The sequence below is a fragment of the Dicentrarchus labrax genome, unplaced genomic scaffold, assembly GCF_905237075.1.
Source record: "Dicentrarchus labrax unplaced genomic scaffold, dlabrax2021, whole genome shotgun sequence".
Lineage (NCBI taxonomy): Eukaryota > Metazoa > Chordata > Actinopteri > Moronidae > Dicentrarchus > Dicentrarchus labrax.
Window position 1 is genome coordinate 12,853,461 of NW_026136706.1, and position 27,555 is coordinate 12,881,015.

At 40.1% G+C, this 27,555-nt stretch overlaps 1 protein-coding gene across 4 annotated transcripts; it reads left to right on the forward strand.

The window, feature by feature from the left end:
* Positions 1 to 1,765: 1,765 nt before the first annotated feature.
* On the forward strand, positions 1,766 to 24,643 carry vwc2l (von Willebrand factor C domain containing 2 like). 4 transcript variants are annotated; one of them, XM_051403560.1, is made up of 5 exons: positions 1,768 to 3,200; positions 4,066 to 4,578; positions 9,275 to 9,388; positions 16,928 to 17,057; positions 23,784 to 24,643. In XM_051403560.1, the coding sequence occupies exons 2-5, from the start codon at positions 4,165 to 4,167 to the stop codon at positions 23,924 to 23,926; spliced, it is 801 nt and encodes a 266-aa protein (XP_051259520.1). In that variant the 5' UTR covers positions 1,768 to 3,200; positions 4,066 to 4,164; the 3' UTR covers positions 23,927 to 24,643. The 4 variants fall into 4 exon arrangements, with proteins under 4 accessions (XP_051259523.1, XP_051259520.1, XP_051259519.1 ...); XM_051403559.1 differs by having other exon boundaries at positions 1,768 to 2,909; XM_051403561.1 differs by lacking the exon at positions 9,275 to 9,388 and having other exon boundaries at positions 1,779 to 2,909.
* Positions 24,644 to 27,555: the final 2,912 nt, after the last annotated feature.

Below are 27,555 nucleotides of genomic sequence, written 5' to 3' on the forward strand. Positions count from 1 at the left end.
TATCATCCACACCATGTTTTTCGTGAGCCGGAGTGAAGGCCTAATGGACCATGGCGTGCTGGAGTAGACAACACATCTCACATTAGGACCCTAGTGCAATGTCAGATTTAATAAATGATATATATACTTGTTCTGGCTCCATTGCGGAGAGTGGTGTGAGAAGTGGTAGGAAGATGAGAGGCTTTACAAACCATAAGTGTTCCTTGTCTTTGTAACCAGGTCAACGACAAAGATGTTTCCGCACAGAGGGTTTGGGAAGACATGTGGGTATGGAGGTTGTGGTGCATAGTTAAGAGCACAGTGTGATACAGGCTTTTATCCAGGACCATCACGCATGTCTTGGACAGAGTCTGAGAGAAAGACATGTACTGGGAGAAAGACAGGCCTTAAAAAAAAAAAAACATTAACAGTTTCCTAATCTGCTGAGGAGGCATGATCTGAAGAAGAAACAAAGTCAGAAAGAGAAAACAAGTCTTGTTGGAGTGACGTGGGAAATGCAACCCACACATGCACCTTGATGAAGTCAAATGCAGATTTTAACTGTGAGAAGAGCTGTCATTATTAAAGGCAATTAAGGGAAATGCAAACATCATATGAAAATGTAATGGAAATATGCCATCCTCATTTCTATATTCAATCGAGGAGAACATTCATCAGTGTAACCTCCATTTGCCCTCATGTGTTTGCCTGCAAAATGTTTCAGCTGACACCGTAATTATGCACTTTGCGTGTGTTACCAGGAGTTTGACAAACCCCCACTTGCCACAGGTTTTGTTGTGATTGCAGCTTTACCGGCATCTGCATTTCAAACACCTGCCACCTTTTATAGATAACTAACCCCCACATGATCCCTGTCAATGGCACTGGCTGCACTGTCTCACAGCCTGAGACAGTGACTTAGCACTGCACTCAGATACTATATTATTTAGTCTAATGATAGAGATCATATACATATTATGATTCAGTTTTTTGAGCCCTTAGATTCTCTAGGATTAGGAAAATAATTAGAGGATTGTAGCTGACAGGAGCTGGCTGACACATTGCTCTTTAGATAGAGTGTTAGCTACGGAGGTCAAATGTCATCAAGCCTGATTTTGATGCTAAATGTACTTGACGAATGTTACCAGAGAGCAGGCTTGCTGTTTGCAACCTAGAATTATATTCAGAGGTGAAGAGGCCCCGAATATGCCCATGCATTAATGAGCATGTACACTTGATATATTTAGGACATCTTGATATTGAACTGCAGCCCTTTTTGCACAATCCAGATCTCAGCTGCCTTAGACATAGACTTAGACAAGTGTCTCTAATTGGTCTGCTTCTCTTTATGTCCATCCATGTCTGTGATTAGTGAAGATTTAATAAAGAAAATCAGTGTGGCGTGGTGCATCAGTTCACCTCATCAGTGGATGCAACGCCCCACCTAATTTTCTTTCATTTTTTATTCTTCATTTTTTTTTTACATTATATGCATATATATATAAGATGATGTTAATGTCCATACCATAACTGCACTACAAGGATTTTCTGATTTTTTAACTGTGTAGGCTACATATGACTCTGTATTTGAATGTCCATATAGATCTTTTTAAATCTAGTTTTCTTTCAGGTAGAAAATAGTGCAGCAATTAGCCAGCCTTGACCAATGAATGCATTTTGTTAATACGGCTGTTTCAGTCCGATTTGACCTTCCATGATGGGTCAAGTATGCAGCACATGTAATCATTTGTAATACTTTCTAGAGGTGAGTTTTCAACTCAGTTACCCTGGGGACTGACAGGTGTTTCAAGAGCTCCTGTAGAATAAGGTTCTAATCATTACTCAGACCGTGAACACATGGTTATATTTGAACAGGACCGGCCATAAGGTTGGCGTTGAAAAGATGTGCATGATTCCAGTGGGGATAACTAATTAAGTGATAGTCTCTCATTCTGTCTGTTCTCGTGCTGAATATAGTCGGGCAGTGGCCCCTACGGGCTACCATCTGTAAAACAAAGCTGATGCTGCTCTGCAAAGCCATACTGTATTTTGCTGTTGTTGTAAGGGCTGAGAAGTCAGACTCCCTTTTTTTTGCGCTGCGCCACAGAATACAAATGAGTTTCCGTAAACTGTGCTGCAAATAATGAGTGACTCAGGGAGACATGCTGCAGGTCATGTGTGAAGACACCCATGCGCACGTACGCAGACACACGTTCCCAGCGCATAATGACACAAACATACACACCCGTTTACAGACACAACAAGAAGGCACTCACGCACAGTTGACACGTCTAACCTACCTCCTCAATTTCACCCGCTACTCTTCTGGGAAACACTCTATCTGGCCACTGACCAATTATTTCGTCGTTTGAGTTGATTTTTTTAGCCCTTTAACTTCTGCCGGAGCAGTTCAGGAAATGCAGTCGGAGTTTTCCTCGGATCGTGGGATGTGAGCGTCGTTGTGTCTGCGGGTGACAGAGAGGGGGAAGGGGGGCGCTCTGCTCTGCTCAGTGCAGGGCGCAGGAGACAGTCGCTCTCCAAGGTGCTGAAAGTCGGAGCGCTCTCCCTCCTCCTCAGTCTCGCCTGCTGACGATGAATGCGACCTCTGCCGAAAACCGAAAATCAAACAATGATTGGCTTCAATCCCGTTTGGTTTGATTTTTTATACTCTAACTTCTGCCCTTCTGGATTTTTATTTTTCATGCAACCGCTGGATGTATACACACACATATGTGCAACAAGACTGACTGCTGCTTTCTAATATTCACCTGCTTCATTGGGAAATATTGAATTGACTCCGGATTCTCAGGGAACGCTATAGAGGATTTTTTTTCTAGCTGTTTTTCTCGGTATCTGTCTCTCTCTCTCTCTCTCTCTCTCCCTCCGTACCGCATGCCTTCGGACGTGAACTGTGATATTGTCTCAAAAAGGTGAGTCCCGACGAGGATAATCATGAAGCAGACCTACTTTTATGAGGATATCATTTTCTTTGCACTGGAAAGGGGGAACCATACCTCCAAAAGGCTTGTGTTTAATTGCTTTTAAACCCATCATCACGACCGAGAGGGAGGATTATAGTGTCTTGTGGAGTCTGGTGAATTTACCCAGTGGATAAAGTGAAGTTTCCAATAGACTAGGCGGCTATCTTTAATCTGCTCTAGCCCTCTATGTGTTCGGCTCTCTGGCTTCACACTAAGTGGATATCAAGCAATTCCAACGCGGTGAGTTTGCCCTGTCGTTTAATATACATCCCTGTTGTCACTGGCATTTCAATTGATCCGTCAAGACGCGCAACAAACCAAACGATTCCAAGCGGAGGGGAAATATTTGTTTTCAGCTATTTGTTTCTTAACTGTCTGGTTTCTGATTTGTGGTTTTCTCCCTCCGAAGGAGGGATGCATTTTGGGTTAAATCGTTGCGCATTTATGATTCGGGACATTTGCATGTTACATGGCTGATTTAGTAAGAACAGGTTACTGTAAGTCCAATGTTGGAGCAGCAATTTGTATAATTATTGGCTTCAAGGGATTTTGAAACAGACTAATAGCTACCTGTTGTGTCTGCTTGCTCTGATGGAGTTTGAAATTGTGCAAATACAGCTCATAGGTTGGGTTTTCGTGAATGTGGAGAAGAATACTGCGAACAGCCCACTCCACCCACTTCAGATAATGGATATTTTAACCTTTTCCTATGTTACTGGACGTTCAGCTGTCGTTGAGATTTTTTGCAGGAAGAGAATCAGGAGAATCAACCCCCCTCCCTCCCCCCTCACCACGACCACCACCATCACACAAGCGCACAGTAAAAACTACACGCTTCTTATGTTAAAAAAAAAATGTTTCCTCAGGGATAACTGCATTAGCCTGTTGAGTAAGCTGCATTGGGGTGTCCAATTTGTCTCTGAAGATAGAATAGTAAAGAAACTGGCATCATCCTTATAACGACAACTGGTTGCAGCATTAGGACAAAATCACAGGCCCATGGAAAGAAAAAATAAAAGTATTTGTTTTCTGGTTTATGAGGATGTGCAAAACAACAGCAGTGAATCATCACCCATCATATCATCTCTTATTTTTTCCACTGCAGCCAATTTCCTCAAGTGATGATGATGATGATAATGAAGCACAGGACGGATCCGGAGAGGATACCAGGAGCCTAGGGATGACATCCACACAATCTTGTTGAATGTGGATATCGATGGCACGGCGTAGGATGGGCCCTCTGCTCTCGGCCGCCTTCATCCTCCTGCTGGCCCTGAGCGCCGTGTCTCCGGCCTCGGTGGGTAACCCCGAGGATTACGCGGCGGACGAGGCGGAGCGGACCGCCAGCGAAAACATCGTCTTCGATGACTATCGGGGGAAAGGATGCGTGGATGACAGTGGCTTCGTCTACAAACTCGGGGAGCGCTTCTATCCGGGACACTCGAACTGTCCGTGCGTGTGCACGGAGGACGGGCCTGTGTGTGACCAGCCCGAGTGCCCCAAACTGCACCCCAAGTGCACCAAAGTGGAGCACAATGGATGCTGCCCCGAGTGCAAGGAGGTTAAAAACTTTTGCGAGTACCGGGGGAAAACGTATAAAATACTGGAAGAATTCAAGGTAAGCTCTGTGTTCTAAGATCCAACCGTGGTCATTTTTTTTTACAACAACAATATATGTGTTACATTTGTACATTGAAGCAATACTTTCTTGTGTGTCAACTTACAGTACAAAAACTAAAGTCATTGCACCTAATGAAAGGTGTCTTCAACATTTCCAACATGCACTGCCTCACTCAATAGGAGGAGCATTTTTTTAAGATAGTGTTACCAGTCTAATTGCTGGCATTTAAGTTGTTCCTGGTTCCCATATAATGATAAAATAGCTATACTGTAAGATCACATTTAAACTGATGCTCATGAGTTGGTTCCCTCTTGCCAGGTTGATTCAGTCAGTCACAGTCGGGATGTCTGGATGCCACTGTAGCAACCATCTTACATGGCAGTCTGGGCTATTCAGTTGTTTTTTAGTTTCCTATACAAAAATATAAACTCCTCAATCTGTATTTGCATGTCCATGGCAAGTGATCAATGTCACTCAGTTCAAATATGAAACAATATCTAATGTCATGATGGTGTTATTTTGGCAGCAGCCACTATCTCATGGGAACAGAGGCCAGTCTTAAGGAAAATTAAGCACAGTAGATCAAACATTTTATTTATTTATTGGTCTAGCAACTGACCTCAGTCGTCTTCAATTATATTTAATGTTTAAAAATTAGCTCAACATACAGCTCAACTGCAGCATTGGCCCCCGGTGGTGGGTCGTTAGGGTTTGGGTTAGTGAGGCTAACTTGTCGGTTCTTGGCATACTGTAAAAGTATCATGAAAATGTGTTCATTGGCCAAAGGCACAAAGATGGCTACTTTAGTGATGTCAACTGAACATTCACCCAGCGTTTACTGACAGATGCTGTAACAGTATTTTAATGCTTTGATTTGTGGACACTGAGTCATTGCTGGCAGATTCAGTTTCCCTGTGTCCTGCAAAGGAAGCACTGTTTTTATCCATCAAACCAGTGTCTCTGCAGTTGTTATAGAGCATGACAGTATTGCCTGATTTGAAATGACACTATGAGCATGACAACTACAGTCTGTGTTTAAACTGTTGCTGCCCATGAGGAAACCTCCTCATTCAAATTCCTCACAAGAGGACTGAGGCTGTAAGTGATTGATATATAATATGACACAATGCAGCCTAAACAACGCTATAGCTCTATGGTTAATCATATTCAAATATATCAGTGACCAGTTAAGATTATATGTCAGCCAAATGCTTTAGATCTCCAATAGAATACGTCATGGTGTTTTGGAGAGTATGAAGAGTATTCAGGACTGAAGTTAGGTTCGGGGCTCTTGCTTGCTTTTCATACATATGATGACACCTGCATTTATCCTTTTCTGGATTTAACAATTACATGTTATGACATAATGTTAGAGGTAGAAACTACACCTGCATCCAGTGAGCCCAACATGATCACTAATTTCCTCTTGATTTTTTACATTTTTATTAAAATTGTATGGCCTGTGTTTTTGCCTCATATTTATTCAGAAACTGATTTCTGTAGATAGACACCAAGTTTTTTCCCAGTTTAAAACACTGGACTCACTAACCAACAACAGCTCTGTGAGTAATGCATTTTCATAATCAGGTGTTGAAATGATTTATGTTGATATGGCAGTGAATAGGAGCACTTCTCAATCATGTGCAGCCAACTTGAAATGATAGACACTCGAATTGCCAGTGGAAGATTAGCAACATGTTCTGCAACCAACCTTGGGAAACCATTTTTTAGAGCTTTGGCCAAACATTATGTATCTGAAATTTACAGAATGTTAACCTGAAAACAGACAGAATTAGTCAGCAATTACTTAACTATCTATGCTCTAAACCTTCTTTCGAGCTATTAAATCATGGATAGTCACATTTCCTGTGTCCAGCCTGAAGATACATAAAGCTAAAAATATTGCAACTATTTACAATGGACACTGTTACAATATACTGTATATGAGTAGCATTGTTTTGTGGTATGGTTCTTTGAGCTAAAACCATTTAGTTAAAACATTATATTTATTATTTTCTTTTTTGTTCACTTGGAGGCACTTGAGATGAACTGGATAAGAACATTGACAGTTAACCAAAACATTAAAGTAGTGGTTTGTAAAAACCAAAACAATTAGCTGAAAGATGCTAAAAGGTTCCGTAGAGCTGAGGGGAACTGCAGAGTCTGCAATAATTCTCTGCCGTCATGTGATGTCAGTCAACCCCTTTCACGCCGCACACAGTTATTTGACCTATTCAAAAATATTCACAAAATATCGATTTGTGCTGCTTTAAAGTTAGGGAGATGCATGGGCGGATCTAGACAACTATTCATGGGGTGACAAGAGGGTGGCATGGAGACTTTAAGGCACAGCAGAAATATATGCTGATTTAATCACAAATAATCACATATATCAATATTTACTTGGAAATGCCCCCAAATAAAGATATTTTAAAGGAACAGTATGGAGGATTTAGGGGCATCTAGCAGATAATTTGCAGACTGCAACCAACTGAACACTGCTAGCGTATATGTATTTGATGACCTGGGAAAGATAATGGGCTGTGTGTAGGAGAAACTACAGTGGTCACGAAAACACACAAAACAAGCAACAGGCCCTATCTACAGCCAGTGTTTGGTTTGTCCATTCTGTGCCACTGTAGAAACATGGCAGTTCAACATGACAGACTCAACAGAAGGCGACCCACAGCGTCTATAGATAAAAACAACTCATTATGAGGTAACAAAAACAACAATTCCAATATTCAGGTGATTATACACCAGCGAAAACAAACCCATAAATACATGTTCCATCTCTGCCAATAGATTCTCTTAAATGTTACACACTGGACCTTTAACTCAAAAACATTGTCTACTTCTCTTTCGCCATGCACAGTCTCAGCAAAATGTTTTGTTATCTGTACTGTGTTTGTTTCAGTTTGTCTTCATAATGACATCAAGGCAAAGCAAAGAAACCTCTGCTGGCAAATGTTGGGACCATGTTGCACCTGTGAATATTAGCATGTCATGTCACTGAATCAAATTGAAGCAGGCAGGGAGCTGCACAGTGAGTTAAGCCAAATAAAATGTAAACAAGCATCATTATTAACCATTCAGCTCATCATTTATCTTTGGAATTGCAATTTTCAAAAAATCAGGCAAAGTCGAAGTAACCAGACGGAAACTAAAAACCTTTCTTAGTTTCTTTTAATCCGCACTGGCATATTTCTTACATTCTGCTAGACGAGGGGTAGCGTTGAGCATTGGGGTTTTCCACTGTTAACAAAGATTTTTATGCCTCCGGTAGGGGGCCATTATGCTAGTGCTGAAAAAATGAGTTGATTAACTGATGAGTCAATTCACATAAAAATTTATCAACAGCTATTTAAATGTGCAATTAATCATTTATTTAGGGCATTCATCAAAGAAAAATGTAAATTATTGCTGGTTCCAACAAGTTGAATTTCTGCTTTTCTGTGTTTTACATTATTGTCTTTGGGATTTAAAGTATTAATTGGATAAAACAAGCAATGAAGATGTAAGCCACATTTTTCACATTTTTTCTTTTACAATTTTATATTAAATTATATTTTGATTTAATTATAACAATCAAGAAATTGATAATAAAAATATAATATATTACACATTATGCATTGGCACATCAGGATGAAAGTGACTGTTGCTGTTAATAAAGGGTGTGTGAGATCAGCTCATTTAAAAAATATGTAGTTCATCTATACTGATTGGTGTGTTTGCACATCAGACAGCATCAAGCTCAGTCCTGCATTGGGATGCAAGCCCACAGATTATGTAGGCCGTTGTGAGTGTATAAGCCTTGCAGTTTGATGTGAGATCAAGTCCATCAATAGTGCAGCTCACCCTCCTGCTAACCTTGACTGGAAAGCCCAGAGAGGGAAGGACATTTCTTGGTGCTTGAGGGAGGAAAAAAAGAATTCATTTGTTCTTATTGATTATCTCAGTGAAAATGACATGACAGAAATAAGGAAAATGGTGCAGGATTATCCCCTCTCCTATCTCATACCACACAAGTAACTCTAATGTCTTAGTCCACGTCCTGTATGAAGGTTTCGTCTCTTCAGGGAGGACATGAAAGCTTTTGGGACCCTGCTGAGTTCAAGAAAATCAAAGGTCGTCAGTATCTGGTCTACAGACTCCTGTTTAGAGATACAGACAGGTTAACCTTTGGTGTGGGCCTCATTGGCATTTCCTTTGTGGCTATTGTGCTACATTGTGCAGACGTTTGCATTTATATTCAGTTAAAGATGATGGAGAAAAAATGCAGGGATACAGCACCTCCTGATTACAGGAGAGATGTGGTCATTTTAGAGCTTATGGGTTGCTTGGATGTCGAAGTTTTAATGAAGAAGAATTGATGGAGATATACATAGTTTGGCATCAGCCAACACCTGAATCATTTTGCAGTTTCATTATGCTGAAAATCCCATCATGCAATAGGTCAGTCATTGTCATGCAAATGAATCTAATGCTGGTATAACTCATGCATCAGCAACCTGACAAATAAGTCTAAAGTACACTTCCCAGTACCAACACGTCCATTTAAATATTTACTTTTAGCAACATAGGATTTAATACAATGTAGAGTTTGCAGGTGTAGATTTACTACCAGTGGGTGTATTTTCTACTCTTTTGTTTTCTTGCCCTGTGAGAGAGTCATGCCACTCAACCTTAGTAGGTGTTTCACCTACAGGGTTCCCCATCAGATGAGGAAGGGACCATTCCGCCCAGCATGGCTGCCGGCGTGCCTCTGGCCTCAGCACAGCTGCAATCAAGAACCAGGAGATATAGGGTGAGTTCAGATCCCAGATCGTCAGGCTAGGGCTGGGATGTGAACTCAAATGTGAACAATCCCGTCCGTGCTTCCTGCGATCCCCCTAGGGAAGGGATGCAGAGTTGAAAAAGAAGGGGGGGGGGGCTCTGACATTTTCAGTGACAAAGGTACACACAGTAGATTTCAACCATCACATCTTGAATAATTTCTTATTTAGATTTAGGTAATGTTAATTGGATAATTTGCAAGTAATATATCTGCTAAAACATGTAGCCTTAATACTTATTTTCTACTCTTCTTTTCAATCCCCATGAGTCACTAATCTCTCCAGTGCAGTGCAGTTAAGGCCTATGACCCAGTAAGGCTTAAATGTAAAGGCAATTTCAGTTCAAGAGAAAAACATATTGCTTTTTACCACCTCTCCTATAATAGATACAAACGACAGAAAATCTTATGTAATTTCTTTGTTTTTTTTAATTGTTCTCACAATACAACAACAAGACTTCCCTGAACGTGATGTATTGCAATTATAGAAATGTAGGCCTACTGTGAAAGCACATGTACAGACAATCACAACATTGAATTTAAAACAGCATGAACACACACGGGGCTGCCTACACATCACACACAACAGTAATTAGTGACTCTGCTTTTCAGCACCGACACCTAAGAGACAAAACAGTCATAAAAGCTGTAAAAATGATTGCTCAAATTGATTTTCCTATCCAATTTGCCAGAGGCAACAAGGGTCCTAATTAGAAGAAATTATTAAGCACAAACAATTAGGCCACAACGAATTTTCAAGTTTTTTCTGGTCTGAACTTCCTTCCACTTAAAGTACACTTGTAAAAGTATCAAGGGTGTTCTTAACATTCTCAACTCCCCTCATCCACAAGTCTTACCTCCTCTCTCACTCTCTCTATGTATTCCCTGACCACCGGTAAAATATTGTTTTGACTTGGACAACAGCAGCGTGCAGTTTGACTGTGAGCCCATTCCCATCACTCCTATTAACCGCATGGATAAGATTCCTGTGACCCTGTTGTGCAGCCTCAAATTATTATTACCATTTGCCCTGCTGAAGGTTATTTGACTATTCATTGCTTCCCTGCCCCTTCGCCATTTGTCTCAGAGTGGGAATGAAAAGCATGACAGCCGATTCACTCAAATACCCAGCCAATAAGACGGCGACAACAGGAGACTTTTTCTTCACGAAAACATCTGGTAACATGTCTAAATTTGGTGCTGGTGCTCTATTTTCTTTTGTGTGTCTGGGCTAAGGCATGACTGATCCTCTTCACGGTAGACCTCACACAAAAGGACACACTGAGAGCACCAGGCGCTGCTGAATACATTGAAGGAATGTCCAATGTGAATGAAACTGCACTAGCAGGCTTCCACCTGAGCTGCTTTACAAGCCAATCTGCCAGATTAACTAACAGAGAAATGCCACTTCTGCTTTAAAATGATTTATTTTTAAAGGCCAGTTGTGATAGTGAATAAACACTACTATCTGTAATAGCCAGTTTGTACTTCACAGTTTTTTTACAATTGGTAACACAAACAACAACAGTTAAAGGGAGACTTTGCTGATTTTCAACAAGCTTTGTATCATTACAGTGTGGATAGCATGCAAATGAACACTGTTTAACTTACCTCCATGTTGCATGGACCCAGAGCTCCCCACTCTTGGGATGTTGTTTGAACTACATATTGCACTTCTGCATGTTTTGTATGCCTGCCTCCACAGACAGTCAGATCAAGAGAGGCAAAAGTCCGCCAGATGAAGCGTTTTACTGGCCAATTAGCAGGGAGCTCTGGGTGCAGGCAACATGGAGGAAGGTTAAACATCGTTCAATTGCCTATACACCCACATTGTAATGAGCACAAAGCTTGGTTTCCCTTTAATGTAACATCCAAAATGCTCTAAAGCAACCAAAACACACACTTCTCAGGATCAATATACAAGAACACTGACAACAGTCTCCCAACAGTATCGTCTTTTATTTATAAAACCTTATGTCCTTTCTTGTAATACACCTGGGAACTTTTTGCATGCCCGATCCATCCCTGGTAATATTCTAAAGAGATATGTCCAAACATCCAGCATTCATTTCATCCAAGAGGGACATCTGATCATGTGGATGGTGGTCATAAACGTTCCACCTCCGTGAGGAAACTGATTCCTCTATAGAGCTAAGGAATGGAGAGTGAGGTGGAAGGAAAGGTGACACCATCCTGGCATGGATTGTAAACCACTCTGTCACTGGAAGAGAACAGTGAAATGGCACATTGTCCAATAGAATTACACTTGCCCCTTTTCCTTTCCTTTTCAGTGGAAGTCTTTCATGGAGTTTTTTTGGTTTTTTTACTATAGCATGAATGTAAACATGTGCAAAATGGAGTGTAAATACAATACAAGTAAAACACCCTGGATGAAGTGGTACCTGTAAGATCAAAACACATATTTGGATGAAAAAACCCAGCCGTCTTGACAGTTCGATAATAAAAATGAATGTGATCCATAAACAACAAAGCTAAGCCTTAGTTTTCCTGTTTCCGGCTCACATTAATTTTCAAAAGTATTGATTGAATCGCCTCAAACCAAATAACTAATATATGTTCATTCTTATGTTGAGTTCCATTCCAATTTATTTCAACAGTTCACCAGCAGCCACTATTTGAGACAATGCTAAGGCAAACAAATGAAAGGATTAATCCACATAGCTAATGTATACTTTAAGGACTATATGATGTCTAATTGTCTCCTTCTCTATCCTCTTAAAGGTCCTGTGTGTAGGATTTAGTGGCATCTGTAGGGAAAAGGGAAATTGTATCTGTGCCATATGCAGACTCTAGTGAAACTGTGTCTAATTGTTCCCTTTTGTTATGTTTTAAAGGAATTTCCTTGCTGTATGTTTGGCAGCTGATCAAATATTAATAAAAACTGGTGTGAGCTGGATCCTTACCATCCACCTAACTAATTGCCCCACTCCTACAGAGAATTCATGTTTGTGCCAGGCTTTTGCCCATAATTAGATACTTCAAACTAACATGTAATTGACCATCCACTGCCAAGTAAAGGTTCAGTTTAAGAAATGAAGGTTATGTTGCTTTTATTTCAGGAAAAAATCAGTAATTAGATGGATGTTTTTGTGTTGATCCTGTTGCTTTTTATAAAGGTCATTAGACCTGAACTGTGCTGAGATATCCTATTAGTTGCACTTGCATTAGTTTCACATTTACATAGACACTAGTATCCTGGTTTCAGGTCTCATCCAGGTATTGATTATAATCAGGATATTAAATTTGCATGTGTACCATGACAAAACTGGGTAATATCCTTATGTATGTTATTTCAACAATATCAATGTGACTCCTCCACATCTAGCTATACTCTTTTCTGTACCAACTGAACTCTTCAAGTTGCTTTTAGTTTCTCCATTTTATCAGCAGTAATAAAAGATGAGAGCATCAACACAGTCTATCCTCTGCGTTAGGGTTTCAGACCTGCACTTTTTCTTTAGAAAATGCTTCAAACACATTTGTCCAGACGGGACCATGAAATGGGCCGGGATGTTACATACCATGTAGATTTTAGAGCGTGTGTTCTTTTTGTATTCTTCATATTGAATGAAAATAAAGGAACGAAGGTTCAGCATGTCAATGAAAGGCCTCTAGGTGTAAAGCAGAAAGCCCTCCACAATAAGGATGCAATTTTCTCCTCAGTATGGAGAGAATATCTTAGAATCTACGGTGTTATTAACACTACGCAACTTCTGAAACTTCACCAGGTTCTCCAACCAGATCATGTAGATCATCACCTTATCATGGCGTCTATGTCCATGTTGTGGCTGTGACTTTTCTAAAAAATGGAATGAGAGCTTGTCCAGGTTTCTGAAACCAAGATATGATTTAAAAGGAACAACACAAAACCAGTATTCTACAAAATCATAACAGGGATATTAGTGTGCATGTAAACACACTAAGTGAGTTTGGACCTCCATTTAAAGTCTGTAATAAATACACAGTGTGAATGTCATTATTGCAAACTACCATTTCATTTCCCTGATGAGACATATTTATTATTACAGAACATAATCTTTACTGAATCCTTTACTGAATCTGGGTTTCTGCTGGTGGCAGTGTCAATTTAAAGGTGTAATTGTTGTTATATGTTCCCCAAGGTTAAGAAACATGCAGAATCATAAACCTGAACTGCAGCCATGAATCGAGACACAGCCCTTAATGCCCCACAGCTCACCCTGTAACCCACCTTACCTGCCCCCACAGATTAAATCTGTCATGTTGACAAAATGTAGTCCCTCTTAAATATGCATGAGACAACAACATCTTGCTGTTTAATTGCTAAATTTCTGTATGAGCGCTCATACTGACAGGGGGGCAGATAACTGGAGAGTTATTTAACTCTGCGAAAGAGTAATATTTTTGTTGTGGTTTATTAACAGGAGTGGACTGGTGTCATCTACTTGCATGGGTAAGATATGAGAAGAATATCTGATAATACAACGAGTACAGCCCGCAACGAACATCTTAATTACTCCCAAATAACAGTGTAATTGTTTATATTAACTGTGTATCAGTAGATACCTACACATACATGAAGGTACAAGGGAAGTAGGGCTGCACAACATGGTAAAAACATTATATTGCAATTATTATCAGATACTGCAGTTGTGATTCACGATTTTGTGGGAAGGATCATTTTTGTATCACAAATTGAATTTTCACATAAAAAAACCCCATTAAAAGCATGATGATGGGATTTTTGGGGGGTCTTTACCATGTTAATACCGTGTTATACCTGTACCATGATAATATTTGGATTATGTGTTGTGTAGTTGAGTTATATTAGCACGACCATCCTTGAGCACCACACGTCACAAGGAACATGTTTTCCAAGGAGTTGTTGTTCAGGGACATTATAGAGATGTTTTGTATAGCTGTTGCCTGTGGTTTGGGAATTGCGTCTGCTTGGTCTTGGATGCAAGTTTAAATTGCTGAAATTATTTTCTCTGAACTTTTTCTTCTGGAGTTTGTTCCAAACTAAAAACACACATATACCCCTTTGTTATTTAGAAACTATGCAGTTAGCCTATCCTCATTTTGTTTAGGTAAGTAGTATGTGCTAATTTTGAAATATAACTCACAGCAGATTGTGCTACAGAATTCATGACCACATCTTCCTCATTAGGGGAACAATGCTGACCCCATAATAACAGAATACCTGTGAGTTAAAATATACCTACAGTATAAGTACCTTATTCCCTAACAAACCATAAATATATAAAAAGAGCAGGTTCCATTTTTGTGTGTACTTTAAATTCTTTATAATTTTAGTGCAGCAACACTAAAAGGAATGGCCTTGAGATGTGCTCTATATCAGGGAGCAGCAGCTCTGAAATATACAACAGATACAATGAATGAGCAGACAAAATCGATCATCATTAACATCACTAAGAGTGTGAATCTTTTAAAGCAACAGAAAAGAGAAAAAAGAAAACAGCATTTTATACCAGAACACAAACAAGTTACACACATTTCCACACATAAATGTAGTCTGCTCTCGCAGTTATTCATTCACTTGTGAGGAGTCTGATATGTAACAAAATGTATACTGACAACTTTTTGTTGCCCTTTATCTGATAGCTTCACATCCAAATTTTTTATACCAGACCATTGTCTGACATATCAGAGGAAGTATATCTAATAAAAAAGTTGTATACATTTTCTACCACAAGGAGAGAGAGTGGACTAATAGGATGGGAAACAGTCTTGGGTTCATCTGAATTGTCTCTGCTCTGATCCTTGTTCCCTTTAAAATGTTTAATTCTAACGTGACTCTTTACATATACAACGTTTTAAGTTCAGGAAGTAAAGCCACAATCAGAGAGTGGGTTATGCATTCTGCTGCCCCAACCCCCACCCCCCACCTCTCTCTCTCTCTCTCTCTCTCTCTCTCTCTCTCTCTCTCTCTCTCTCTCTCTCTCTCTCTCTCTCTCTCTCTCTCTCTCAATGTTTCTCATATTAAATTTGTGGCTGCAGTGCATCCAGACAGCCATAAATTCCATTAAAAATACAAGCCTGTCCACTTCCCATTTTGTGCTGCTTAATACATCCCTGCAAAATTGGCTGATAAAAGTCACACAAAAGAACCCAGTATAACCACAGCCCTTTCACTTATCTCTACACAAAACTGGATTATGAACACTGGACCTGTTGCTGTCACTACAATTAATTTGTAGTGGATGGAAATATAGCAAACCTTATGCTTTGGGGGTGATGGCGGCATAATGACAAAAACATAATTCATGTTAAAGCAAGAAATAGTTTGACTAGATAATAATAGACTTTCTTGCCAAGAGTTAGATGGAGAAGTTACCTCTATTATGTCTGGACAGTAAATGTGTTGTTGGAGCCAGCAGTTGGTTAGCTTAGCTTAGCATAAAGACTGGGAACAAGGGGTAAAAGCTAACCTGGCTATGTCTGAAGGTCAAAATCTGCCTACCTCCTGCCTATGTGCTGGACTATTTCTTATTATTATACTATACTATACTATACTATACTATTTCAAACTATTCCTTTAGATAGCAATGTTATATATAAAGCACATTACACAAATTAGCTTTGAAAAGAAATTGATATGCATTAGAATATTGACGGTTTTAACTTGGGAAAGTTGTGGACTTTGTATCCATCAAATGGATAATTCACCCAGTTTATTATGACTCATCTGAGCCATTTTGTTTGGCTGCAGTTGCTTCTCTCCACATACATTGTCCTCCCTACCCAGAAAAAAAATCTATATTTTATCAAATGTAAACTGCAAAATGGTTATCAAATATGAATCATTTGTACCCTCCATGGTTAGTACAGACTACTGTGTCTCTGACAGAGCAGACCCAGTGCAGAGGCTGTCAAAAGACTGTTTACTATGATGAGCAGAAAGAAAATGTAATATGATGAACAGTTGACCTTTCGTGATTTGGAAACAGTTTGTATTTTTCCACTCCATGTAATTGCATTACAGTTCATTTTCCGGTCAAGAGACTTAGTAAAGATACAGTCAAGTAAGAGGCAGCAGCAAAGAGAGCTGCATAGCACTGATTTACATGTTGCAGAGGTGGTAAGATAAGCCTCTGAACTGTTTCCTGAGGCAGACCGCAGCAGAATGCAGCAAAATACTAAACATCATGAACACTACTTTATAGACTCCCTTATTAGTTATTTCTAGTGATTTTATTCAGAGTCAGCTACAGGCTCTGTTTGTTAAGATGCAAGTAGCCTAATAAAACTAGCTTTGTGAATAATTGATCAACTTGCTTTGTTTATGAAGACAGTCTGAGATGCATGTAATAGGGATATTTTTAATTGGGAAATATCCACAAAAGTGCAAAATGCATAGGAGCAGGCTGTTTCTTTAGCTGACCAGTAGTAATCAAGTAAAGCACAGACACTCATAAAGGTGAAACCCACTGAATCATCTAACCCAGATTCCCCGTTTCTCCTCCCCCCCCCTTCCCCCTCTGCCCACAGCCGTCACCCTGTGAATGGTGCCGCTGCGAACCAAATAATGAGGTGCACTGTGTGGTGTCCGACTGCGCCGTCCCAGAGTGTGTCAACCCTGTGTACGAGCCGGAGCAATGCTGCCCCATCTGTAAAAACGGTAAACACTCATCTCCTTTGGAATTCAACGCACACTCCTTAGAAGTCATTAAATTTTCATTAAACCAATGACGGCAAGTTTATCTGTGGTATTGCCATTTGATGGCCGCGCCTTCAGAGGATTAGGATGTAATTGATGTTTTATGAATTAAAATTATTACCTTGGGCCCGTTGGACACTAATGAGCAGTACTAGTTTTAATTATAAATGACACACTAAGCAGAGTAAACATTAGCCCATTGATTAAAGGCATGGTAGGAGGGACTAATGGGTCCTTGGAGAGCCTTTTATCTGCCAGTGCCCTGACGCCCTTGTCACACACAGCCAATCCCTAAATTAGAATTATAGGATTCCAATGGTTCATTGGCTATTTACAAGGCGAGGTGGGAGATTTCCCTTTACCAGCACCAATCCTGAGGGACAGATGGAACTTTATGACTTAAGTACAGTAACTGCTCATCTGCAATGTGATCCTGACTGGAATGATCAAAAGCAAAGAGGGCCTATGGGTAATATCAAATGCAGCCACAACAGAAGGGCACATCCTCAAATCAATGATTTTTGTTTTGTCATTTTTACACAAATAACAAAAGATCATTTGAGAGCTGAAAACGTTGACAAAGATAGTTTTTTCAGAACTCAAATGAGAACCTGATTAATAAGAGTTACGCTCACGATGATGTGCCCTGTTATTGCATTGCAGTCTTCTCATTATGTTGAGTGTCACACCAAAAATAGAGAAATTGTTCATGAATATTCTTGTTGAAAGAAGACAAAGAAAATATCCTTAAATATTTCTTTTCCTTTTTTTTCTTTCAAGCAGCAGTTGACCTATAAATGTGAAGAAAGGAATTTAGTTTGAGGCGGATGCTAAATGGCTATTTCACCACAACTACCCACATTTTCTTTCACACTTTCTCTCATTTCCTCTTTATCCCCCTTGCTTTCTTTTCTTTTATTTCAACACACAAACACCCACACTAACAAGGCTGCAGAAGCTGCTAGGAGAGAGCTAATCCAGGCTGACAGGACACAGTGACACCCTTGGCATTTCAGGGTAGGCCTGCCGTTTCTAGGCTCCCCAAGGGTGCCTGGTCAGGCTCTGGCAGACAGATAAATCTCTATGGGAGTGGATGGCTGAGGGCTTTGGGGAGAGGACAATGAAGAATGCAATTTAGCTCTCGTTTCTGGCCAAGGTAGAGGGGACTGTGAAAGGAAGACATCTACTTATGTGCTCCAGTTAGACATGCAATTAGTGGAAGACGGTCAGGCATTTATCTTTTACTTTACCTGCAGCAAGACTTCCAAATAATTATGTGAAATGAGCATAACTTTTTTCAAAATGTTAGTGTTTTGTGCACACTCTTTCTGAACATGGAAGGATCAGAAGACACAGAGCAACAGTTCATATTTTGGTATGGTAGTGTGTGTGTGTGTGTGTGTGTGTTTAACTCCAGACCACAAGGCCACAAGACTGATTCTACAGCCATGCTAGGATATTGAACAAAATGCTAATATTAGCATATTGCTGATGTTAAGCATGATGTGTACCATGATCACCTTCATTGTGTTAGCTTGCTAATATTCGCTAATCAGCATTAAATAGAAGGTCAGTGATGGACTGTAACTAAGTCGGGCTACATTTACTTTACAGTACAGTACTTAAGTTCAGTTTTGAGGTACTTTTTTTCCCCATCTTCTGCTCCTTTACACTTCTACTCCACTACATTTAATTGCTAGCAGATTTAGATTATTAATACCAAATATAAATGATTTATTGTCATAGGATAGGCTATCCAGCAGTATATATATGATTCTGAAATGAGCCATGCATAATGTACTTTTACTTTTACCTTTGGTAGGCCTACTTTTTAATTTGTACTTTTGTGGACAAATTAAAAGCTGAAAAAGTTCATTTATCTGCCAAATGTTAACTATTCAAAAACAGATGAAAGTGTCATTTAAAGGGACATTTTGTAGTTTTTTTAAGTATTTTATTAGCTAAAATCAATGTCTTCATTCATAAATGTGTCCTCATTGGTGTAAAATTACCTCTGCCAATGATCTGACTTATCCTCGTAAGGGAAGAATTTCTCACCTGTATATACATTGAACGGGCAAGTCCATGGAGGCTTCCATGTCATTCCGCAATTTTGAAAAACTATAATCGCTGAGAGGGACATAAAGCACTAGCCTACCTGTCGAGCTAATCCACAATGCGTAAGCCAGCTATAACGGAGAGGGAGATCAGTGAGAGGAGCTTGTCACTGCCCCGGCAGTGCACTTTAGTTAATAATGGAGGATCATACTTATGCCGAGCCACAGGAGAAGGAATCCTCGTCGCCAAAAAAGCAAAAAAGGGAATTAAAAAGGCAACGTGACCGGCGAATTCAAAAAACAAGGGTAAACATCGGGGTAGCTTTTCCCAGGTGGAAAGAGCTAATGAAGGAGAAAAGTGACTTTCAAAGTGACGCTGAAGTTGCCTGCTTTCTCCTCGACAGGTACGTTAGGCTTCTTGGTACATAACGGCTACCGTAGTTGCAATACGCATTTGAAAACGCGAGGCACTAGAGAGCACTATTCTTTTGAATGCAAAATACAATTTCACCGCTAGATGGGAGAAATTCCTACACAATGTCCCTTTAAAGCTTTATTGCCACATCATCCACATAACGTGTGTTTTGGAGAGCATGCACATTTCACGTAATTTGATGTGACTGTATTTCCAGAGAGAAAGAATCATACCTATATATATATGGATTACTCTATGTCTGCTGGGTTACTCATATACACACAGTGTCGTGGTTTAAGGGGCTATTGCTGCATCTGCAGACGAACTCTACTGCGTAGGAAGTTCAGCTGTAGTATCTCCACACTGCATCTGCACTGTTCCAGAACAGGTGAAAGGTCTGGCTGAACCCACTCACTCTAAGATAGTTATAGAAGAGCTGTGGGGTTGTTTAAATTTCAAAACCAATCAGTAATGTTGTTGAGGCTAATTGGCTCCCATTAATCATTGATTTGGTGATTTGGAGGGTAAAATACCTACAACCAACTGTGGTTGATTGTGGGATTTTAACAGACTTAATGACTTTATTTAAATTTAAGGCAGATCATAACAAGATTTCAGCATCTAAAATATTCTGATTGCAACTGTGATATGCAAAGGTCTTTTGACTTGTAAATCACCAAATAAATGCGTAGGGCTGCCCACCGTTTGTAAAAGCTTTCCATTATTAGGATTTAGTTTTTCAGCTTGTCTGCTTCTTGGTGTTTAACTATGAAAACAGCAACAGAGAGCAGAAGGCAGCACGATGAAATAGTCAGTCAGTGGGAGCACTTATCTGTGAGCTCCACATTCACTGAGTTCGACTGATTCAGCTCAAATCTTATCATGAATTATATACTGTAAATGCATCTCGGGATACATGTAATTATATAATTATCATGAAGAAAATGATAATGAGAAGTAGTCTGAAAATGGGCCAATGTTTCTTCAGTATGATAGGATTAAACCATTTATAGATCTGCCAGGTCTTATCTGTCTGAAGGCTGTCATTTGTGTTTTTTTAAACAGACATATCATAAAGTAGCAGTGTCATAGAGCTGGTTACAGTTAGGTAATATATTCAGACTGACATATTCTGTGGAAAAGCTGCAGTTTGTTTGTGGAATTAGTTTTTTAGCAGTTTTTATGGAAGCATTTCTTACCTCTAGGCAAGAAACATAATTGTATTTGAGCCAAATAGACTGTAATGAGTCCCAATATGCGTTCACTTTTTAAGCTGTAGTCAGGGAAAGTATGATGTGCTGAGACAGTTCTGACACAGGACAAACATTTTCTGACTTCTGACACTAAACTTTATTGGCCATGAATTGATCACAGGTGACAGTGTGTCCTTCGAGCGGTGACGGGTAGCTGAAACTGTGTCCTTGCGCCTCCAAATCTATCTGGCTATAAACAATCACACTTGGCAGCATCGCCAGTCACCCCTCTTCCCTCATCAACCTCCACTGAGTTTGTCCTGTAACCTGTGCCAGCTGTCCAGAGGCAGATCAATGAGAGTTAAGACTTGGCAAGCGCTCTCAATGTCTCCTCTAAGCTCAGATCAAAGGGGTTTTATCAGGTCCAAATAGAGCATGGGACTCATCTATACTGAGGCAAAGGGTGGGGATACTAGGTAGCCAACAGCTCCCTTTGTCAGTGTCACATGGATATTTATGGCCTCCTGCACTTTATTTTCACTCATAAACCCTGAAGAAAATTGAACCAAATCCCTATAGACACCTGAAGCAAAACCTTTTGAACTACTGACAGTTGCTGGCCAATCCTATTTGCCTGTCTTTAGGCTATTAAACTAAACACTTGGTTAAAGCTAGGTTAGAGTCATGGTCTTGGTTAAATGAGATTTAAAAAAGTCAGCGTGGCTTGTCTCATGCTTTGAGTCAGTATGCATTTTCAATATGTAACCAAGACCATGATATTTACCTTATATTCAAGTGCTTTACGTTGCCTAAACATTAGCATTATAGGCTGTTTTCACAGCAGACATTTTAACTTGTCATAGCAAGAAAAGTACAAGTGTTTCAAATAACATCAGCAATGTCTCTTTTCTACTGTTCTGCTTGAGTAAGCCATGACAGTGTGACACTAAGCCAGCATGAACAAAACCAGGTCCCTGAAACTGAAGCAGCTAAAAGGAATTAAGCAATCAATAATGCTATTATTATTTACTGTAATACTCCTGTATTACCTACTTTGTGCCTTTCCTACTTTGACATTTGAAATTACCTTCTGTAAAAAAAAAAGGCCAATCATGCTTTTGGTTCCCATTAATGTTTTTTGTAGGGGACAGAGTTAAAAGCCCAGTGTGCAACATTTTGACAGAAATTGAATATAATTTTTATAGGTATGCTTCCATTAGTGTATAATCAATTACCTGAATATGAGAATCAGTGTGTTTCCGTTACCGGAGAATGTTTTTATCTACAGATGACACGGGTCGTCTTCTGTGGCCTTTTGCAGTCACTGTAGTTTCTCCTTTGCGCTCGGAAAGGGGGGTGAAGCGAGTGAGTTGCAATCTGTAACTACACTACGATGCCACTAAACCCTGCACACTGGACTTTTAAAGGGCTGTAAAAATTGTGGTGTTTTTTTGAAAAAGCTCTGTTCTCTCATGCAAATTTGTATTATTGACTTGGGTCAACTGCAAAAACAAAGAGAATGAGAAGCAGAGCTGCTTATAATTTCATAAGCCTCCTAACTTGGCATCTTCTGCTCAGATAGGACTTTTTCACAATGGATATTTTGACTTGTCCTAGTAGGAAAAGCACAATTGTTGCTAATAACGTTAATGATGGCTCTGTTACGCAAGTGTCCCAGTGTGACAGTGAGCCAGCATGCACAGTACCATGACCCTGAAACTGAAGCAGCTAAATGGTATTCAGCCATCATTAATTCTTATATTTACACCTGCGCTTTTCCTACTGTGATATGTCAAAATGTCTACCATGAAAAAAGGCTTGTAATACTGTGCCCAAGTTGAAATATTATGCAGATTTGCATGCAGCTGGCCTGTGTCCCCAAATCTCCCGTGTAACTGCTCCGCAGGTCAACCCTACTGCTCCACATTTACATTGCTAGCATTATGTTAGCCTGTAGTAAATCAAATTCACTGGGACACTGAGGTGTCCATGAATATTAGCAGTGAAAGCTACTGTGTCTTCAAGAGTTATGACACATATGAGGATTTTATGACTGCTCGTAGAGGAGTCTTGAATTTAGCACGTTTTACAGAGCTAAATGCTGAGAGCAATCCAAAGTCACCGTCATACCAATTGAGCTGCTGATTGCTTCATTTAAATGATTAAAACTGGTGCAAATTCCTGACACCTTCTGGCTCCTCTGTCACAAGAAGTAGAGGAAGAGATACACCGCCTCAAATTGCCCCGAGGCAGGAGAAACAAATTGGATTTAATAATTTCACGTGATATTTACCAATAATGAATGTACTGCATTCCCAAAAGGTAACAGCATTTTTGGCTTCCTTGAGGAAAAATCCTAAAATGTACCCAGGCTAAGAAGATCAAATACATACTGATACAATACATGAGGTGTTCCGGTACACAATCAAACACGTCTTAGAATGAAAGGAATCGTATCAACATAAAGGGATCCACAAGTAAATCCTACAGTGATTTAAGGATAAATCAGACGTCAAAATTAATCTGAGTTCTTTATTGTTTTGGAAGTCACTACAGAGTCTCCGTGTGAGTGTGTGGAAAGAAACCATGTAAGGAATTGCTAAGGAGTTCTGTGGCCTTTTCATACAGAGTGAAGTGATTAACACCATCCTCTCTTCTGCCTCTAAAAGCAGCTTTCTCTCTCTCTTCCTCTGTCTCTCTGTACTCCAGCCTCTCTGTACTGCTAAGCCAGCGCCTGGCAGGCTCCTCTGCTTGCGGCGCATTAGGATGCAAAGCGCTCCATGTCGAGGGAGAAGGGGAGACTAACAAAAGCGCTTTAGTGTTGCAAAAACAAGCCCATCGGTGCATGCCCGTGAAAAGATCTGTACGTCTGCTCTGACTCCCCTAACTCCCTGCAGCTCTCTGCATCACTCCACCACCCCTCCGAAAAGAGAACCTCTCAGGAGAGCCACATCCATTTCTTGTCGTTCTCATTCCTTCTTTCCTGTCTTTCTCCCCCTTCCCCTCCCTTCCCATGCGGCAGGTCCAAATTGCTTTGCTGGAACGACGATCATCCCAGCCGGAATTGAAGTTAAGGTGGACGACTGCACCATCTGCCGCTGCCACAATGGAGACTGGTGGAAGCCAGCGCAGTGCTTGCGGCGGGAGTGCCTCAACGGCCAATAGTTGTCATAGAGAGACTCCACCGGGGATGGAGGAAAAGCTCAGGCAAGGCCCTGCCTACTGCACCATTTTGTATGATTGACAGGGCAGGAGCACAATTCCTAAGCAACCTGAGACAGCATTGTATCGAAGAGATGCTCTCACAAGCTTCACACAAATACAAATTTAGCCACTGGGAAGAAGACAGGACTTGTCTCATGGCTGTTTTCACCCTCCAGTTTTAATTGTCCTATATATTTTCAAAAGTTGATTTGCTTGACTTGCTGCTCTCACATGAAAAGTTTCTAAGCTCCTTGAACTCTTTCCTAACAATTGGCAATGTTGAATTGCTCATGTTGATTTCTGTATGTATGTCATCTGCTTGTTGTACCCGTCTATCACAATCACGCAGGTGTTGTAAAATTCCAACAGCAGGAAAAACAAACTGTAAGCACACTTAACGGCGCTTTTTTTGTCATACGAAGATACAGACCGGTGGAAGCACTGCAATCGTGTGCTTCAGTTTCACAACTTCACTCTAAGAGCTTGTTTACAAGGTGCACATCACACATAAATGTTTGTGTCTTCATAAGACTTAAATACTTTTTATTGCTATGGCAGGAACTCACCTCTACACTTAGATGATGCTACTGTCAATTTTATAAAACTGCTATAAAACTCCAAAACGCTGAGTTTATTGATCATCACACCATGGTTTTCAGTCTTGTCTCTATATAGTAGCAGCACAGGCAGGGTAAGCTGGTACTGTAGAATAAGCTGAAAGGCTGTAGTGGTGTTAGCCAGCAACTATGAGAGGGGAAGATGGAAAATTCTGCAATACGGCATCAAAACAACAACTTTAGGCAGCCCCTTTCCGGCTTAATTGTGGTTATTGTTTTCTCTCAGAGGTCCATATCCTCCAAAATATTCCCACTAACTAACTGCTTGAACTTGTTATCAAAGCAATTAGCAAGCCAAGAGCAGCCTGCTTTAATTTCCCTTAATCAAGGAGTATTCTGTGATAAATCATCCAGCTGGGTGCTTGGCGCTGCCGCAGCCTGCATGCTGGGCACACTCAACGAAAACCAGCAGACAAAAGAAGGGAATCTGCATATGTCTAAATGCTTTTAAGCAGCATTCACGTGCACATTGTCCATGTGAACATACACATGCACGCAATTCATCCCATAATCTCATAGCCACAGTATGTTGATCTGCACCCCACCCAAGCTCTTAAACCTATAAGGCTTGTTAAGATACAAAACTGTTACATAATCCCACTGCTATAGATCATGTAATTCATTTTCAGTTCCTCCCCTCCCTGATATGTTAGAATAGCTCTTCCAATGTGGTGTGGCTATGACTAAGGCTATAATATAGAGACAAGCTAATGTATTGCCTTGATATTTTCCCAGACCAGAGTGGTCCTCAAGTGGTCTAGTCTAAAAGAAAAAAGTATCCAACGAGGGCCCAAAACACCATATTTTTGAGATGATAAATACTAGTCATTATTTCAAAGGTGAATTCCAGTAAGCTCGTGCCATTCATCACTAGAATCTTTTCCATTTCCAGAAAATCCGTTCCAGTTAACCTCTTAGACCCTATTCCTGGGTGGTGATGGATGGGCTGCTTAATAGCAGCTCCCAGCACTCTGTAATGAGACAGAAATGAACATAGGATAAAGACCAGTGACTAAAGAGGTAGATTACCTTAAAAGGCACCAAAACTAAGTTTTAGGAAGAATCTCATCGTCTGCAAAGTCTACTGCATAGTCTTAAGCTGCAGCCCATGAGGTGATGGAGGAATCACACAACTGAAAGAGTGTGGGTGGAGTTCAATCTTAGGTGCAACAATGGAGCTTGGGTCATTTTCATCATTAAGCTACAGTGATTTAGTGTCTTTCCATATGAAGAGACAGACCTCATCTATCTGGCTTGAGGTCTGCAGACTCATAAAACAAAACTGACATCTATGGTTTATCAACTACAGCCTCAGTGCTCCAGACATTTTAGGATTAATAAAGTAGCTTCATTCATCTTAATTACTTTAAATGCCAAATAATTATTCAGCCACTACGTGTATCCAAAAATTCATTGGAATTACTTTACTGGGTAGCAACAGAGAGAGGTTGAAGCGAGTGTGCCAGTTGACAGGGCTCAGAGGTATTGCTGCCGCCGCCGATGCCTTATTGCTACTGTTCCAGAGAAGATTCACAAAGCATGGCCTTTGGCTTCATACAGCATGAACAGCCCCGACTGCTTTAAGTGCTACTTTGTTTACTGTCATGGATTACCCCAAACTAGCTGTTGTTTTACCCTTAGACATTCCAGCAAAGTGAATTGGTAGGAGTAACAGGGCAAGGACAAAAATCACAGCTAAAAATGCAGAACTGAATTCACAGATTACTCTAAAAATACAGTAAATGTGGAGGCAGCAAAACTGGCAGATCAGAGTATCCAGGCAACTTGATCCTTACGACAATGTGACATTGAAACTCACTGTAGTGTTTGTTCATTCTGATACAGTTTCATTCTATGCTTCTGAGGTGCATTGCATTTGTTTAACTAAACTGGGGTGCCCATCTCCGTAATTTGCAAGATACAAGCTGTCATCATCAATTAAGTGCAAAAGCAGGAGTGCAGAGGGTTTAGCGGTTGTCAGCAGAAAGTCAAACTATTCAGACCAAGAGCTGAGTTGTGATCCAGCCTGCTAGTGGGAAGCAAAAAAAGAAAGAAAGAGAGATATGAAGTAATAAAGCAAATCCTATATGCAGAGCAGGTAACACAGTTACAGAAAACTGTGGAAACTTTTTTTTTTTTTTTTTACACCCCAGAAAGTGAGATACAGGCATAGAGCAGGACTGTAATGGTGCACTGTAAGCAGTTGTCATAAAAATGACTTGTATAGATCTCATTTACAAATAAACAGGATGAGTTTGGATTAACATACCTAGTACATTCCTGTGTGCGGCGCTTGAAAGAATAGGCCGCATTTAAAAACACAATCAAAACCGTTTGTATGTGGCACACATCCATTATACGCATCTCAGAGAGAGAGAGCCTCAGCCTGAGCAAACGTACATTTCTCCTTGCAAATACAGGAAGCTGCATAGTTTCAAGGACAGATCAGTTAAGTCTGTCTTTGTTCATTTTCTGCCAAGAAAGTTGAGTCTTTATATCTGTTTGAGAATGTCTATTCAAATTACCCCATCTGTCATCACATCATTTAAACCGCTGGCTTGTACATGGGCATTTTGTAGAGGTATATCATTTGCTCTTTCCATGAGACACCGACTTACTGTAGCTGGAAACTCTGAAAGATTGTTTTTTTTGTCCTTTGTTTTTTTCAGCAACAAAACTGTTACATGAAGTGTGCCTGAAAACCAACACAGAGTACTATCTGGGATACGATGAGAGAAACACTGTTATTATACAATCAATTGTATTAGTTTTGGGGCACCAAGGGTCTGTTGATGAAGAACTAAAATGTAGGATAATATCTCAAAAAATTTGAAATGTATGCTTAAATTAAGAGCATCTTTGATTGTATATGACTACTTGCTCGCACAGGTTCACCCTAAACTGTACAAGACACAAATGGTCAAAATTCTAAAAATGTTTAAACAACCCTTGGTGTTCCCCATGTTGTTCATA

Excerpts from the sequence above, each read along its gene's own strand:
- vwc2l (XM_051403560.1), top strand. The coding sequence starts at position 4,165 with ATGTGGATATCGATGGCACGGCGTAGGATGGGCCCTCTGCTCTCGGCC. Across the intron at positions 4,579-9,274 it reads AAATACTGGAAGAATTCAAG|GTGTTTCACCTACAGGGTTC; the intron begins GTAAGCTCTGTG and ends CAACCTTAGTAG. Across the intron at positions 17,058-23,783 it reads CTGCCCCATCTGTAAAAACG|GTCCAAATTGCTTTGCTGGA; the intron begins GTAAACACTCAT and ends CCCATGCGGCAG.